At 38.4% G+C, this 14361-nt stretch overlaps 1 protein-coding gene across 1 annotated transcript in view; it reads left to right on the top strand.

Moving 5' to 3' along the window:
* The window catches only part of PRTG (protogenin), a 136046-nt gene extending 121691 nt beyond the window's left edge, over positions 1 to 14355 (top strand). The window contains exon 20 of the mRNA XM_037021068.2: positions 286 to 14355. Coding sequence (XP_036876963.2) covers positions 286 to 690 — 405 coding nt within the window. The 3' untranslated portion in view covers positions 691 to 14355. The remainder of the gene's footprint in view (positions 1 to 285) is intronic.
* Positions 14356 to 14361: the final 6 nt, after the last annotated feature.

The raw sequence follows: 14361 nt of genomic DNA, 5'->3' as shown, positions 1-14361 counted from the left end.
GAGTATAATCAAAGTGGATGGGGGGCAGTAGGGGGGGCGGGGCAGGAGCTTGCATCCAGATCACTGAGGAAGCCTTCTGACACTTCACTTGCCAGGGACTTCTCATGTGCCCCCACTCCTCAGCGGGGAACCACTGACCTAGACAGTCCCTTCATGATGATGACCTTTCACCCACGCACTTGAACATTTTGCTGTCTCAGAATATATAGAATATGTAAAAATAGATTTACTGTTTTTCAAGAGCGCTCTAGCAGCACTGACAGTGTTTTATGTATTTTTACCTAGGCTCAAAGAAGATTTACTCAAGCAGTCTGCTTCTACCAGCCAGGCACGACTGTTTTAATCAGTGATGAAGACTCCCCCGGCTCCCCGGGTCAGACAGCCAGCTTTTCAAGGCCCTTTGGAGTTGCCGCTGATACCGAGCACTCAGCAAATAGTGAAGGCAGCCATGAGACTGGGGATTCTGGAAGATTCTCCCACGAGTCCACTGATGAGCTACACCTCCCCTCGGTTCTGAGCACCACACCCCTGCCCTCCAGCTGCTTCACGGGCAGTGGTCCAGGTGGGGATCCCCCGATGGGGGAGTGTGGCGCCGCCGCGGTGCCGCCGGCTGCTGAGCAGGCTTCCTCTCCCCTTCCGCAGCCGCCCTTGGCCATGCTGTGCTTTGATAGAAGTGATTTCCCGATCTAGGCAGCCATGTTCAGGTAGTCTCACCTTTAAGTCTGTTCGAAGGACAATGAACAGGGAGCCAAAGCCTTTTGTGAAAATCTTGATGTCTTACTGGTTATTTCAGCCTTTTTTGAATGTGTTTTTTATTTTTAAACACGTATTTTGAATGTTCCATTGTCAGCAATGTGAAAAACAGTCAAGATATTTGACTGGATTATAAAATATATCACTGGAGCAAAGGGAAGACTTTGGAAAGCCCCTTTGCTGACGATCTACCTCAGTTTGCCAGACGGCAAACTCAGAAGACAACTTTGACACCTCGTTTGTTTGATGGTTTATCCCCGCTGTATAAGCAATGACACTTCCTAGTAGCATTTGTTTTCATTGCTGCATGTGTGATGTGTGTGATCAAAGGAGTCGTATAGGTAGGTAAGAAGGTTTATCTGAAGCTCTGATTTTTTTTTTTAATTATGACATCTGCAGTGTTGGATAAATTAACACCTCCGGCTGTGAGGATTGTGTTAAACCACTTAGAAGAGAAAAAGTGAAACTGTTGATTTTATTGAATGCCCAGTGTCTTTCTTCTGAGAGTAGAACTAGCCAGGAGCATGTAGGGAATACCGTTGCTTCAAGGACCTCGATGTTTGGGGCATTAAGAGTATGAGTGCTTTATCTGCTGTACCCCAACCTCAGCCCGCCTAGAGCCGTGCCTTTCCTACCTTCCCCTTTGCCTGACAGTTGGCCAAAGGCTGCACTGTCTAGTCTGCAAAGCATCCTCAAAGCTTCCAGAATTTGTTGCAATGCTTCATGCAGAAAACAAATTTTTAAAGAAAATGGATTAGGGTGTTTTTTTATTTTAATCCCAGCTTGGCTTAAAGGGGTAAAGAAATTTCATGAAGTATTAAGAATGAAGAAAAATGCAACAGTAGACAGTAAAATGAACTAGAGGTTATCACGGTGACAGTGCCTTCTATTGTATATTATGAAATTCTTTGCCTTATACCTTTTTAATATTCGTGAAGTTCAGAACAGGAGTACAAAAAATTGCCTTAAAAGTTTCTTGGATTTTGTCAACTATTTTGATGTACAGTATCTTATCAAAGCATGTTGGTTTCTTTCTGTGCAGGTTTTGTTTAGGGATAAGTATTCAGAGCTCTACCACCTTGCTTATAGTTTCTTGAATTCTTGAGAGAATTTGGTACTGTTTGTTTAATCTTCCCTCAGTTTCAATGCTGTGAACAAGGAATGTTAACTCCAGGAGTGAGTTAATCCTCTTGCTGGTTTGAAATCAGCAAACTGTTTACTCAGTCACATAGAAGAGGCATTCTCTTTGTCATGAGACAGTTATTTTCCAGGAACCCAGCCCCAGGAGAGGAAAAGAGTAAAAAATCACATGGTATAGAGAGGGGGCCCCATCTCCTCTTAAAAGTATTTTTTCAAATTATCTAGAAATGCCTTGAGCCTCGTTTTAAAAGGAATCTCAGTGGATTTCCCCTGGAAACCTTTGGCTTATAGAGGAGGATCATGTTAAATTGTTGTAAAGTCAAAACTCTTACTAGATAACAGTCCCACTTCCATCATCTCTTATCCCAATGTCTGATGATACATTTTTTTATTGTTTTTTCATCTGTTATTTTTGTGCCAAACTGGGCGTGTTCAGAAGCAGACCAACATTAAATGCCAGCAACACTTCTGAATTAAATACCAAGTCCCCCATTTAGTTATCTAAGTTGGGCTTCACGGCAAAACAAAAAAAGCAGAGCTTTAGATGAACAATCTGAGGCAAGGAAAAATGCTGCCTTCTGCCTTTATAGCTCCTGTTTTATACTACCTCCTTTTAAAGTTATTCTAGTGTTATTTTTTTTTTCCTGTACTCAGGGAACATTTTGTTACTTTGGAGCTGCCTCATGGAAGCATGGGCAAATTGACAGGGTATGGCGTTTGGGGGTTTGTAAGTAGAAGTATGTGGGGCCAACTTTTATCAGTATCTAAAATTAAGGAGTACAATGAGTTCATTTCACTTTTTAAGCTTTCATGAAAGGGCAAAATCTAAATCTAAAATCTGAATCTAAAGTGGAAACATCATCCATCATGGTTATGGAAGATGTGTCCAAAATGGCATGAATTTACATTGTTTTGAAAACCTAAAAAGCTGATCTGAAGTCCTCGAGGAAAGTATTTTGTTTAATGAATAGGCTCATAGTTATTGTAGATCTTTAGGCTATAACTGTTTGCTAATTATTTACCAGTACATTATTTTTACTTTTTCACCTTTTCATTTTGTTCTTACACAGATTGTTCAAATAATCCTGTTACCAAAGAATTGTCAGTAGAAAGTGAAAATTAGACTATAATCCCCCCTACAAATTGAATTAACTAGAAACATCTATAGATATGAAGCTTATACAAGTAGTTACTAACCCAAAATAATAGGCTTTATATTAATTATTGTAGTTAAATAGACTAGTAATTTTAACTACCTTATTGTTACCAGAGCATTTAAAATAAGTTCTTTACCAGAAGATAGTTCCAAAGAATTTCAAGTGTAATTTTTTTCCTCCAGCAAGTAAAACCTTCAACTATTTCAGTATTAGAGTATTTTTAAATCATTGAAACTACTTGTCGGAGAGGGAAAAAAATATCTTTTCACCAAAGATAAATATTTTGGTCCCATTGAATAAGATATCTAGTGTACACCAAAGACTTCTTTTTACTTGGCCAAAGTTAGCTTCCTTGAAGTCTTAAGTATGAGATTGTCATTAAAATGTGACGCTTTTCATTCATCTCTCAGAGTGGTGTTACTTTATGGTATTTCACTCCAAAGGGGCTAATATGCAAATGGTACTTGTTTTCTTTTCCAAAGACTTATTTGCTGTAAGTACTGATACCACACATGCCATTTTTATGCCAAATATTACAAGATACTGCTCATCAGTATTTTCATACCAAAGACCATTAAAATATATAGACTAGCCTGTAAGTAAGTAAAGATAAGCAGATTTTAAGTAAATTTATTTAGAGGCTGGTAGGAAATCTAGCTTTAGTAACAAAAGATATCAAAGGGCTAAGTTTACATAATTATAAGCAATACAAGTATATCGGTATTTATCAGTGTTTTTATTCAAGTACTTTTTATCAGCAAATTTTTTTTAAAAACCAAAGATATTTAAAGTTACTTCCACATATAGGCAAATTTAGTTGTACATTAAACTTTTGTTTCTTGTTTTTATGTCGGCCAAACTTGTCTCTCCAGAGCCCAGTCTGTATACAAATAGCGTACATTGGGACTTTCCATTAAATCTGCTGATTCAGCCACAGGATGTTTTTGCCAAATGATGTGATACTTTCCTAAGCACCTTGAGTGAAATGTCAACAGAAATATCAGCAGGCTTTTGCATTCCAGAGCACATGGCAAACCCTGAATTAGCCTGTGCAGTCTTCTACTTAAAGCATTACCTGGTTAACTCAGGAGGCTTGAGGCAGTTGCCTGAAGACCAGGGATGTCTCTCTGGGGAGCAGTGGGATTTAACAAGAAAACAAGTCATACTACTGTTTAAGACAGATGTGCTCTTTAAAGTTGTCCATAGATTGAGAAATTTTAATTGCGTCCTGGGAGACTGGTATTTCAAACTTTAGTGGAACCTTGGATAAAACAAAAATCTTTTTTATGAAATATGGAATTTCGTACTTTTATTTGCCTAAAAATAAGGACACAACTTTACCCACTAAATGGCTTTAAAAAATCAACTTTGGCACATGGTGAAATTAGATCCTCAGTGAAAGCCTTTTATTTGCCTTTGCTTCAAACAAGAATAGTGCCAACATGAGGAACGATGACAGTGATTTCCATTAGTTTGTTTTGGTTCAGTGAAGTTTCTGCCAGAAACTTGCTCATGTTGGTGGCTCAGAGTCATTGTTCAAGTCCACATGAAGACACTTTTGGAAACAATTCAGTGTCATGAAAAGAAGAAATTGAAAGGATCTTTTTTCCTTTCATGTGAGAATATCCAGATGTTGTTCTTCTCCAATAGTGGCTGTAGTGATTTACATATTATACGTTGGTATTTCACTGAATGTAAATTTTAAATACTGAATGTAAAAAAAAGTTCCAGCAATATTGAAAGAGTCATGATCTTTCTAAGACTAAACATGTATTTTGTAGTAGACTTTGTCCCTGACAACTTGTCACATGGGTCTCTGGTAAAAGTGCTTTGGCTTAATACTCAAATGAATTTTTGTAAACTGTGAGCACAGAGTAGAGGGTTCTGGAGATCACCAGATACAACCAGTTGTCTGTGAATTTTATTGATGTTTAGAAGAACATACACATGGAATTCTGTGTTAAGTTGATTTATGCTCAGGACATAAGATCACAGGCTAATGCAATGTGTATGTTGGCAGGCTTTAATGTTCTCAGGCAGTTTCCCTTTTTAAGCCTTTGAAGGTGTTTAAGATTAACATGACAGTCTTGCATTTTTCCAGATAGACAGATTCTCTATTATTTTCTTAATGCTGCTGTAACAAATTACCACAAATTTAGTGGACTTAAAACAACACAAATTTATTATCTTACAGTTCTGTAGGTCAGAAGTCTGACAGAAGGCTCACTAGGATAAAATTCAAGTCTGTTTCCAAGTCTCTTCTGGCTTGGAATCTCAGCTCCATCAATCTCAGCAAGCGCCTCTGCTTACTTTGTCAGCATGTCCAACTCACAGGAAAGCTTATATTTCTTGTCATTGTTCTTCTTTGATTTCAGTTGTCCCCTTTCCTACAAAGTTTCAGATTCCACAGGAATGTTCTAATTCTTGGATCATTTCAAGCCAAGCCTTCCTTCAGTTCTGAAGGATAGTTTCTAATTCTACCCTAATTTTCAGCATTTTTTCAACTAGAGATAAAGCTATCTCCATCATGGGATAGAGACCATGATATTCTTAGTAAGGATAAGGGTGCTGGCCGTTTTCACTTGCTTCTCACTTCTAGTCTCTCCAAAGGAATAATGCCATTTACTGAGCAAACGTGCCATGCAGGGCACATGCTTCATCTCTGCAAACTACGACATTCTGCAAAGCAAGTATTATTCCCATTTTAGAGATCAGGAAACTGAGGTTTAAGATGTCTAACTTGTCAAAAATCACAGCTAGTAAGTGGTTTAGCCAAGATACAAACCCAAGTTGGTCTAGCTCCAGTTTAGAGCATTTCTATTATGGCACATTTTCTCAGCTATGAAATGACTTAATTACCCCAGGCTCATAGTGCCTTCTACTCTGTTGACACAACCTGTCCACATAGCAATAGCCAACCAACAGAGAGAAGTCTGTCTTAGTTATGTCCAGTTATTCACAGAAGGACTTCAGGAGACTGAGCTATAACTCACTTACCCCTTGTTATATCCTGAGCTGCTTCTTTCCTCCTCTAAAATCTTCAATTTCTCTTAGCCAAAACTGTCTGAAAACCAATGCTTGTACTTAGAGTTGCATTAGAACCAAAGTAGGCATGGTCTCTGGAATCTTTATTCAAGCATTTCCTCATTAGACAAGGTGTTCAGAATTGGCTTTTATCTTCTGTAATTCTTCTGAGTCCCTAATCCAAATAGGAATATATTAACTGAAAAAGTCAGTCATACTTCCTTGCTAGATCTAAAGAGTCCCTGTTTTTATATAAATACAACCTAATTAATTATTCAAACTAATTTAGGAGGGAGCAAAGTTGGAGGAGAGTCATATAATAGAACAAGTATAAAGTTAATCTTTGGAGCACCTGAATTCTAATTATTGAGCATTTTGAGGATAGTTTGGTAGAATAGTTTCTCTTAACCTATTTCTGTCCTGTCTCTGTCCATGAAATGAGGATAATTTGTTGTGCAAAATGAATAATCCACAGTACTTTAAGAACTTAAAATTCAAGTGTAAAATTATAAGCTTAAAGTTATTTCTACAAGGCTGTGAAATATCTTAACAGATTTTTTTCTTTACAGGTCAGCCTTTCAAATTATATTTTGCCTGTGCTAAAAAGAAAAAATGTATGCATTTTCTGTATATGCACTAAAAAATTAACAGAAGAAAGTAGTTGGTAAAAGATATAGACTGGGATTCAAAAACTCATCTGTAATGTAGGGAAGTCTATAAGAGGAAACAAGGGAATTTACAGTACTTGGTGAGAATAGTAAACCATCTTCCCCCAACTTTTTTGATATCTTGACTTTTAAAGATTTAAGGACAGAGTCAAATACCCCCAGAAGGGTAGATGAGTAAGGAGAAAAGGGCATTTTTAGGATTCTTCTCTAATAGCTCTACTTTTTCAAGATTATGGAGAATGTTAACATTTCTTTAAACTATTTGAAATGACTTTTATATAGGCCAACACCTACTGGCACCTAGTTTAGGTTTACTCAAGTCTACTTTTTTAGGCTTATTGGGAAGAATTATAATTATCATCTTTTTTTTTTATTTAGGAACATTATGTTTACTAGACTACCCCCATCACCAAGTCCCCCCAGCAAACCCCATTACAGTCACTGTCCATCAGCGTAATAAGATGCTGTAGAATCACTTGTCTTCTCTGTGTTGCACAGCCCTCCTCATGCCCTCCCCCCATTACACATGCCCCCTTTCTCCCCCCCCACCCCACCCATCCTCCCAGTCCCTTACCCCTTGGGAACTCTTAGTACATTCTTGGGTTCTGTGATTCTGCTGTTGTTCTGTTCCTTCAGTTTTTTCTTTGTCCTAATACTCCACAGATGGGTGAAATCATTTAGTACTTGTCTTTCTCCGCCTGGCTTATTTCACTGAGCATAATACCCTCTAGCTCCATCCATGTTGTTGCAAATGGTAGGATTTGTTTTCTTCTTACGGCTGAATAATATTCCATTGTGTATATGTACCACATCTTCTTTATCCATTCATCTACGATAGACACTTAGGTTGCTTCCATTTCTTGGCTATTGTAAATAGTGCTGCAGTAAACATAGGGGTGCATCTGTCTTTTTCAAACTGGGCTGCTGTATTCTCAGGGTAAATTCCTAGTAGTGGAATTCCTGGGTTACATGGTATTTCTATTTTGAGCTTTTTGAGGAACCTCCATACTGCTTTCCACAATGGTTGAACTAATTTACATTCCCACCAGCAGTGCAGGAGGGTTCCCCTTTCTCCACATCCTCACCAGCATTTGTTTTTCCTAGTCTTATCGATACTGGCCATCCTAACTGGTGTGAGGTGATATCTCATTGTGGTTTTAATTTGCATTTCTCTGATGACTAGCGATGTGGAGCACCTTTTCATATGTATGTTGGCCATCTGAAATTTCTTCTTTGGAGAGCTGTCTGTTCAGTTCCTCTGCCCATTTTTTAATTGGATTATTTGCTTTTTGTTTGTTGAGGTGTGTGAGTTCTTTATATATTTTGGATGTCAACCCTTTATCGGATCTGTCATTTATGAATATATTCTCCCATACTGTAGGATGCCTTTTTGTTCTATTGATGGTGTCCTTTGCTGTAAAGGAGCTTTTCAGCTTGATACAGTCCCACTTGTTCTTTTTTGCTTTTGTTTCCCTTGCCCAGGGATATATGTTCATGAAGAAGTCACTCATGTTTGTGTCCAAGAGATTTTTGCCTATGTTTTTTTCTAAGAGTTTTATGGTTTCATGACTTACATTCAGGTCTTTGATCCATTTTGAGTTTGCTTTTGTGTATGGGGTTAGACAATAATTCAGTTTCATTCTCTTACATGTAGCTGTACAGTTGTGCCAACACCAGCTGTTGAAGAGGCTGTCATTTCCCCATTGTATGTCCATGGCTCCTTTATCATATATTAATTGACTATATATGTTTGGGTTAATATCTGGACTCTCTATTCTGTTTCACTGGTCTGTGGCTCTGTTCTTGTGCCAGTACCAAATTGTCTTGATTACTGTGGCTTTGTAGTAGAGCTTGAAGTTAAGGAGCAAGATCCCTCCCACTTTATTCTTCCTTCTCAGGATTGCTTTGGCTATTTGGGGTCTTTGGTGGTTCCATGTGAATTTTAGAACTATTTGTTTCAGTTTGTTGAAGAATGCTGTTGGTATTTTGATAGGGATTGCATTGAATCTGTAAATTGCTTTAGGCAGGATGGCCATTTTGACAATATTAATTCTTCCTAGCCAAGAGCATGGGATGAATTTCCATTTGATAGTGTCCTCTTTAATTTCTCTTAAGAGTGTCTTGTAGTTTTCAGGGTATAGGTCTTTCACTTCCTTGGTTAGGTTTATTCCTAGGTGTTTTATTCCTTTTGATAAAATTGTGAATGGAATTGTTTTCCTGATTTCTCTTTCTGCTAGTTCATTGTTAGTGTATAGGAGAGCAACATATTTTTGTGTATTGATTTTGTATCCTGCAACTTTGCTGAATTCAGATATTTGTTCTAGTAGTTTTGGAGTGGAGTCTTTAGGGTTTTTTATGTACAATATCTTGTCATCTGCAAATAGTGGAAGTTTGACTTCTTCTTTACCAATCTGGATGCCTTGTATTTCTTTGTTTTGTCTGATTTCTGTGGCTAGGACCTCCAGTACTATGTTGAATAACACTGGGGAGAGTGGGCATCCCTGTCTTGTTCCCAACCTTAGAGGAAAAGCTTTCAACTTCTCACTGTCAAGTATGATGTTGGCTGTGGGTTTATCATATATGTATGGCCTTTATTATGTTGAGGTACTTGCCCTCTATACCCACATTGTTGAGAGTTTTTATCATGAATAGATGTTGAATTTTGTTGAATGCTTTTTCAGCATCTTTGGAGATGATCATGTGGTTTTTGTCCTTCTTTTTGTTGACGTGGTGGATGATGCTGATGGATTTTCAAATGTTGTACCATCCTTGCATCCCTGAGATAAATCCCACTTGATCATGGTATATGATCCTCTTGATGTATTTTTGAATTCTGTTTGCTAATATTTTGTTGAGTATTTTTGCATGTATGTTCATCATGGATATTGGTGTGTAATTTTCTTTTTTGGTAGGGTCTTTGCCTGGTTTTGGTATTAGAGTGATGCTGGCTTCTTAGAATGAGTTTGGAAATATTCCCTCCTCTTCTGTTTTTTGGAAATCTTTAAGGAGAATGGGTATTATGTCTTCTCTGTATATCTGATAAAATTCCACATTAAATCCATTGGGCCCGGGGGTTTTGCTCTTGGGTAGTTTTTTGATTACCGATTCAGTTTCATTGCTGATAATTGGTTTGTTTAGATTTTCTGTTTGTTCCTTGGTCAGTCTTGGAAGGTTGTATTTTTCTAGGAAGTTGTCTATTTCTTCTAGGTTTTCCAGCTTGTTAGCATATAGATTCTTGTAGTATTCTCTAATAATTCTTTGTATTTCTGTGGGGTCCGTCGTGATTTTTCCTATCTCGTTTCTGATTCTGTTGATGTGTGTAGATTCTTTTTTTCTCTTAATAAGTATGGCTAGGGGCTTATCTATTTTGTTTATTTTCTTGAAGAACCAGCTCTTGGTTTCATTGATTTTTTTCTATTGTTTTATTCTTCTCAATTTTATTTATTTCATCTCTGATCTTTATTATGTCCCTCCTTCTGCTGACTTTGGGCCTCATTTGTTCTTCTTTTTCCAATTTCGATAATTGTGTCTTTAGACTATTCATTTGGGATTGTTCTTCCTTCTTTACATAGGCCTGGATTGCTATATACTTTCCTCTTAGAACTGCTTTTGCTGCGTCCCACAGAAGTCGGGGCTTTGTGTTGTTGTTGTCATTTGTTTCCATATATTGCTTGATCTCTATTTTGATTTGGTCGTTGATCCATTGATTATTTAGGAGCATGTTGTTAAGCCTCCATGTGTTTGTGAGCCTTTTTGCTTTCTTTGTACAATTTATTTCTAGTTTTATTCCTTCGTGGTCTGAGAAGTTGGTTGGTAGAATTTCAATCTTTTTGAATTTACTAGGGCTCTCTTTGTGTCCTAGTATGTGGTCTTTTGGAAAATGTTCCATGTACATTTGAGAAGAATGTGTATCCTGGTGCTTTGGGGTGTAGAGTTCTGTAGATGTCTGTTAGGTCCATCTGTTCTAGTGTGTTGTTCAGTGCCCCTGTGTCCTTACTTATTTTCTGTTTGGTGGATCTGTCCTTTGGGGTGAGTGCTGTGTTGAAGTCTCCTAATATGAATGCATTACATTCTATTTCCTCCTTTAATTCTGTTAGTATTTGTTTCACATATGCTGGTGCTCCTGTTTTGGGTGCATATATATTTATAATGGTTATATCCTCTTGTTGGACTGAGCCCTTTATCATTATGTAATGTCCTTCTTTATTTCTTGTTACTTTCTTTGTTTTGAAGTCTATTCTCTCTGATACTAGTACTGCAACACCTGCTTTCTTCTCCCTATTGTTTGTATGAAATATCTTTTTCCATCCCTTGACTTTTAGTCTGTGTATGTCTTTGGGTTTGAGGTGAGTCTCTTGTAAGCAGTGTATAGATGGGTCTTGCTTTTTTATCCATTCTGTTAGTCTATGTCTTTTGACTGGTGCATTCAGTCCATTTACATTTAGGGTGATTATTGAAAGATATGTACTTATTTCCATTGCAGGCTTTAGATTCATGGTTACCAGAGGTTCAAGGTTAGCTTCTTTAGTATCTTACTGTCTAACTTAACTCGCTTATTGAGCTGTTATAAACACAGTCTGATGATTCTTTATTTCTCTCCCTTCTTATTCCTCCTCCTCCATTCTTTATATGTTAGGTGTTTTAGTCTGTACTCTTTTGTCTTTCCTTTTATTGCTTTTGTGAGCAATTGATTTTATTTTTTGCCTTTAATTAGTATTTGGTTGGTCTGCTTTCTTTGCTGTGATTTTATTTTCTCTGGTGACATCTATTTAGATGTGCTTCCATCTGGAGCAGTCCCTTTAAAATACCCTGTAATGGTGGTTTGTGGAATACAAATTCCCTCAACTTTTGCTTGTCTGGGAATTGTTTAATCCCTCCTTCATATTTAAATGATAATTTTGCTGGATACAGTATTCTTGTTTCTAGGCCCTTCTGTTTCATTGCATTAAATATATCATGCCATTCTCTTCTGGCCTGTAAGGTTTCTTTTGAGAAGTCTGATGATAGCCTGATGGGTTTTCCTTTGTAGGTGACCTTTTTCCTCTCTCTGTCTACCTTTAATATTCTGTCCTTGTCCTTGATCTTTGCCATTTTAATTATTACGTGTCTTGGTGTCTTCCTTGGGTTCCTTGTGTAGGGAGTTCTGTGGGCCTCCATGTTCTGAGAGACTATTTCCTCTCCCAGTTCGGGGAAGTTTTCAGCAATTATTTCTTCAAAGACACATTCTATCCCTTTTTCTCTCTCTTCTTTTTCTGGTACCCCTATAATGCGAATATTGTTCCATTTGGATTGGTCACTCAGTTCTCTTAATGTTCTTTCACTCCTGGAGATCCTTTTATCTCTCTCTGCCTCATCTTCTCTATGTTCCTGTTCTCTGATTTCTATTCCATTAATGGCCTCCTGCACCTAATCCAGTCTACTCTTAAGTCCTTCCAGAGATTATTTCTGTATTCTCCCTTATAACTTGATCCTTTAGCTCTTGCATATTTCTCTGCAGGTCCATTAGCATGATTATGATCTGTATTTTGAATCCTTTTTCAGGAAGATTGGTTAAATCTATCTCCCGAAGCTCCCTCTCAGGTGTTGTCTGGGTAAGTCTGGACTGGATCAAATTCTTCTCCCTTTTCATGGGGCTAGAGGTAGTCATAGGCAATTGGCGCATGTGTCAGCTGGGAGAACAACATTCTGCACATGGGGAGCAGCTTCCAGTTTTATTTCCTGAGCTGCCACAGGCAGAGGAGCTGTCGAGGCAGCCCTGAGCCCCGTGAAGGGAGGCAGGCATGCCGGGTGTGCTCCTCTGCGAGAACAGCGACCTTTCGCACCCTGTCCCATCTTCCTCTGTCTGTGCTGGGATGCCACATGCTAACAGGGCCTCTGAGTCTGGCCTGGGAGGCTGCAGAGGAGGCTCTGGGTGGTTGCTGTGGGTACCACTGCTCTCAGGCTGCTCCCCTGCTATGGTGGGGATGCACCGGATGGGGAATGGACAAGAGGCTGTTTATCGCCATGAGGGGCTTCAGAGCTGTGCTGTCGCCCAGGGGGTTAGGGCGCCTGGAGTTCCCCAGGATTCCTAGCTGCTGGGCTGAGTGTGCCAGGACGCTTCCGTCTAGCTGTGAGGCTCCTGTCCCTTTAAAACTTTCAAAAAGCACTTGCTTTTCTTTGTCCCAGGGGTGCTGGCTGCGGAACCCGCTTGCAGATTTTACAGTTTCGTTACCCTAATATCCATCACACCACACAGTGTGTGTCTGCGCTCTCAGTGCGGATGACTAGGGCTGGGTATTTAGCAGCCCTGGGCTCCCACCCACTCCCTGCTCTAACTCCTCTCCTCACACCGGTGGGCTGGGGTGGGGGGTCTGCTCGGGTCCCTCCGCGCCGCGGCTTGTATCTTACCTCCTTCATGAGATGCTGAGTTCTCATAGATATAGATGTAGCCTGGCTGTTCTACTGTATCTTCTGGTCTCTCTTTTAGGATTAGTTGTATTTGTTTAATTTTCAAAAATATATATGGTTTTGGGAGGAGATTTCTGCTGCCCTACTCATGCTGCCATCTTGGCTTCTCCTTCCATCATTTTTTAGAGAAAGGAATATTTTCCTTAAATTACTCCTACACCATCCAGTATCACTTTTAGTGTAATCCATGAGGTTCTGAACACCTTTATAGATTTACTCACATTGATATCTTGTAAGTAGTCCATGGTATGAAGACACAGTCCTAACGTACAAACTTTATCTTTTAAACTTTAGGTTACAGAAGTTCATTTTCCTGCAGAACTGTCTTTGAAAACAACAAAAAACATTTAAAATTTTTACCTAAGCATATTTCTTCCTGTTACCATATTGCAAATGAAAATGATTAGCAACTTGAGCCTGTTACAGGAATTTGCAAAGCCTCAATACACACACATTGCCTTAGCCTATCAGTAGAGTAAAGAACAAGTATTAAGTTTGTCTGTTTGTGCTGTTGTCGGACAAAATTTTATGTCTCTGAATGCACAGTTTTTTGTTTCTATTTTCTTCAAAGATATGAATTAAATGAAAGTGTGGGAGCCGGTTATATTATTTCATATTATGGGTATTCTGGATCCTTTCACTCTGTGTACCATTTTCTTGTAAGGGCAGCATTTGCAGACTAGCTGATGGACTCTAGAGCTGAGCTATTTTAATTTTATACTTGACTCAGGGGATCAGCTCTGTGAACTCCATTGCATGAAGAAAGCAAATGTTTGCCTTGATTTTGAATGTACCTTTTTAATGTCTTCTTAAAACATATTTTTTTAAATAATGTGGGTTTGTTTTCTTTTTCTAGCATCATAGTAAATATTGCCTAGTATTTTTCCCCCTCCCTAGGGTAGTTTATATACTGTCCTACAGGTCATGCCAAAAATGAGTAAAAGTTAAAATGCCAAAATGTTTATGAAACTGCTGTCTAAATACTGATTGATTGCACAGTTTAAATAAAAATTTTCCTTAGTTAAAAAAGAAACAAAAAGTGTCTTTTACTCTTCAGTTTTCTTTTGAAAAAAAGAAAATGGAGAATGAATACTTTCAATTTATAAAATGATGGCTCTCATTTCCTGAGATGGGATGATTACAGAGTCCACACCAGGCTATATATAGGAAGA

The sequence above is a fragment of the Manis javanica genome, chromosome 8, assembly GCF_040802235.1.
Source record: "Manis javanica isolate MJ-LG chromosome 8, MJ_LKY, whole genome shotgun sequence".
In the NCBI taxonomy this organism is placed as follows: domain Eukaryota; kingdom Metazoa; phylum Chordata; class Mammalia; order Pholidota; family Manidae; genus Manis; species Manis javanica.
Note: the sequence above shows the minus strand (reverse complement) of the source record. Positions and strands in the feature narration are given on the sequence as shown.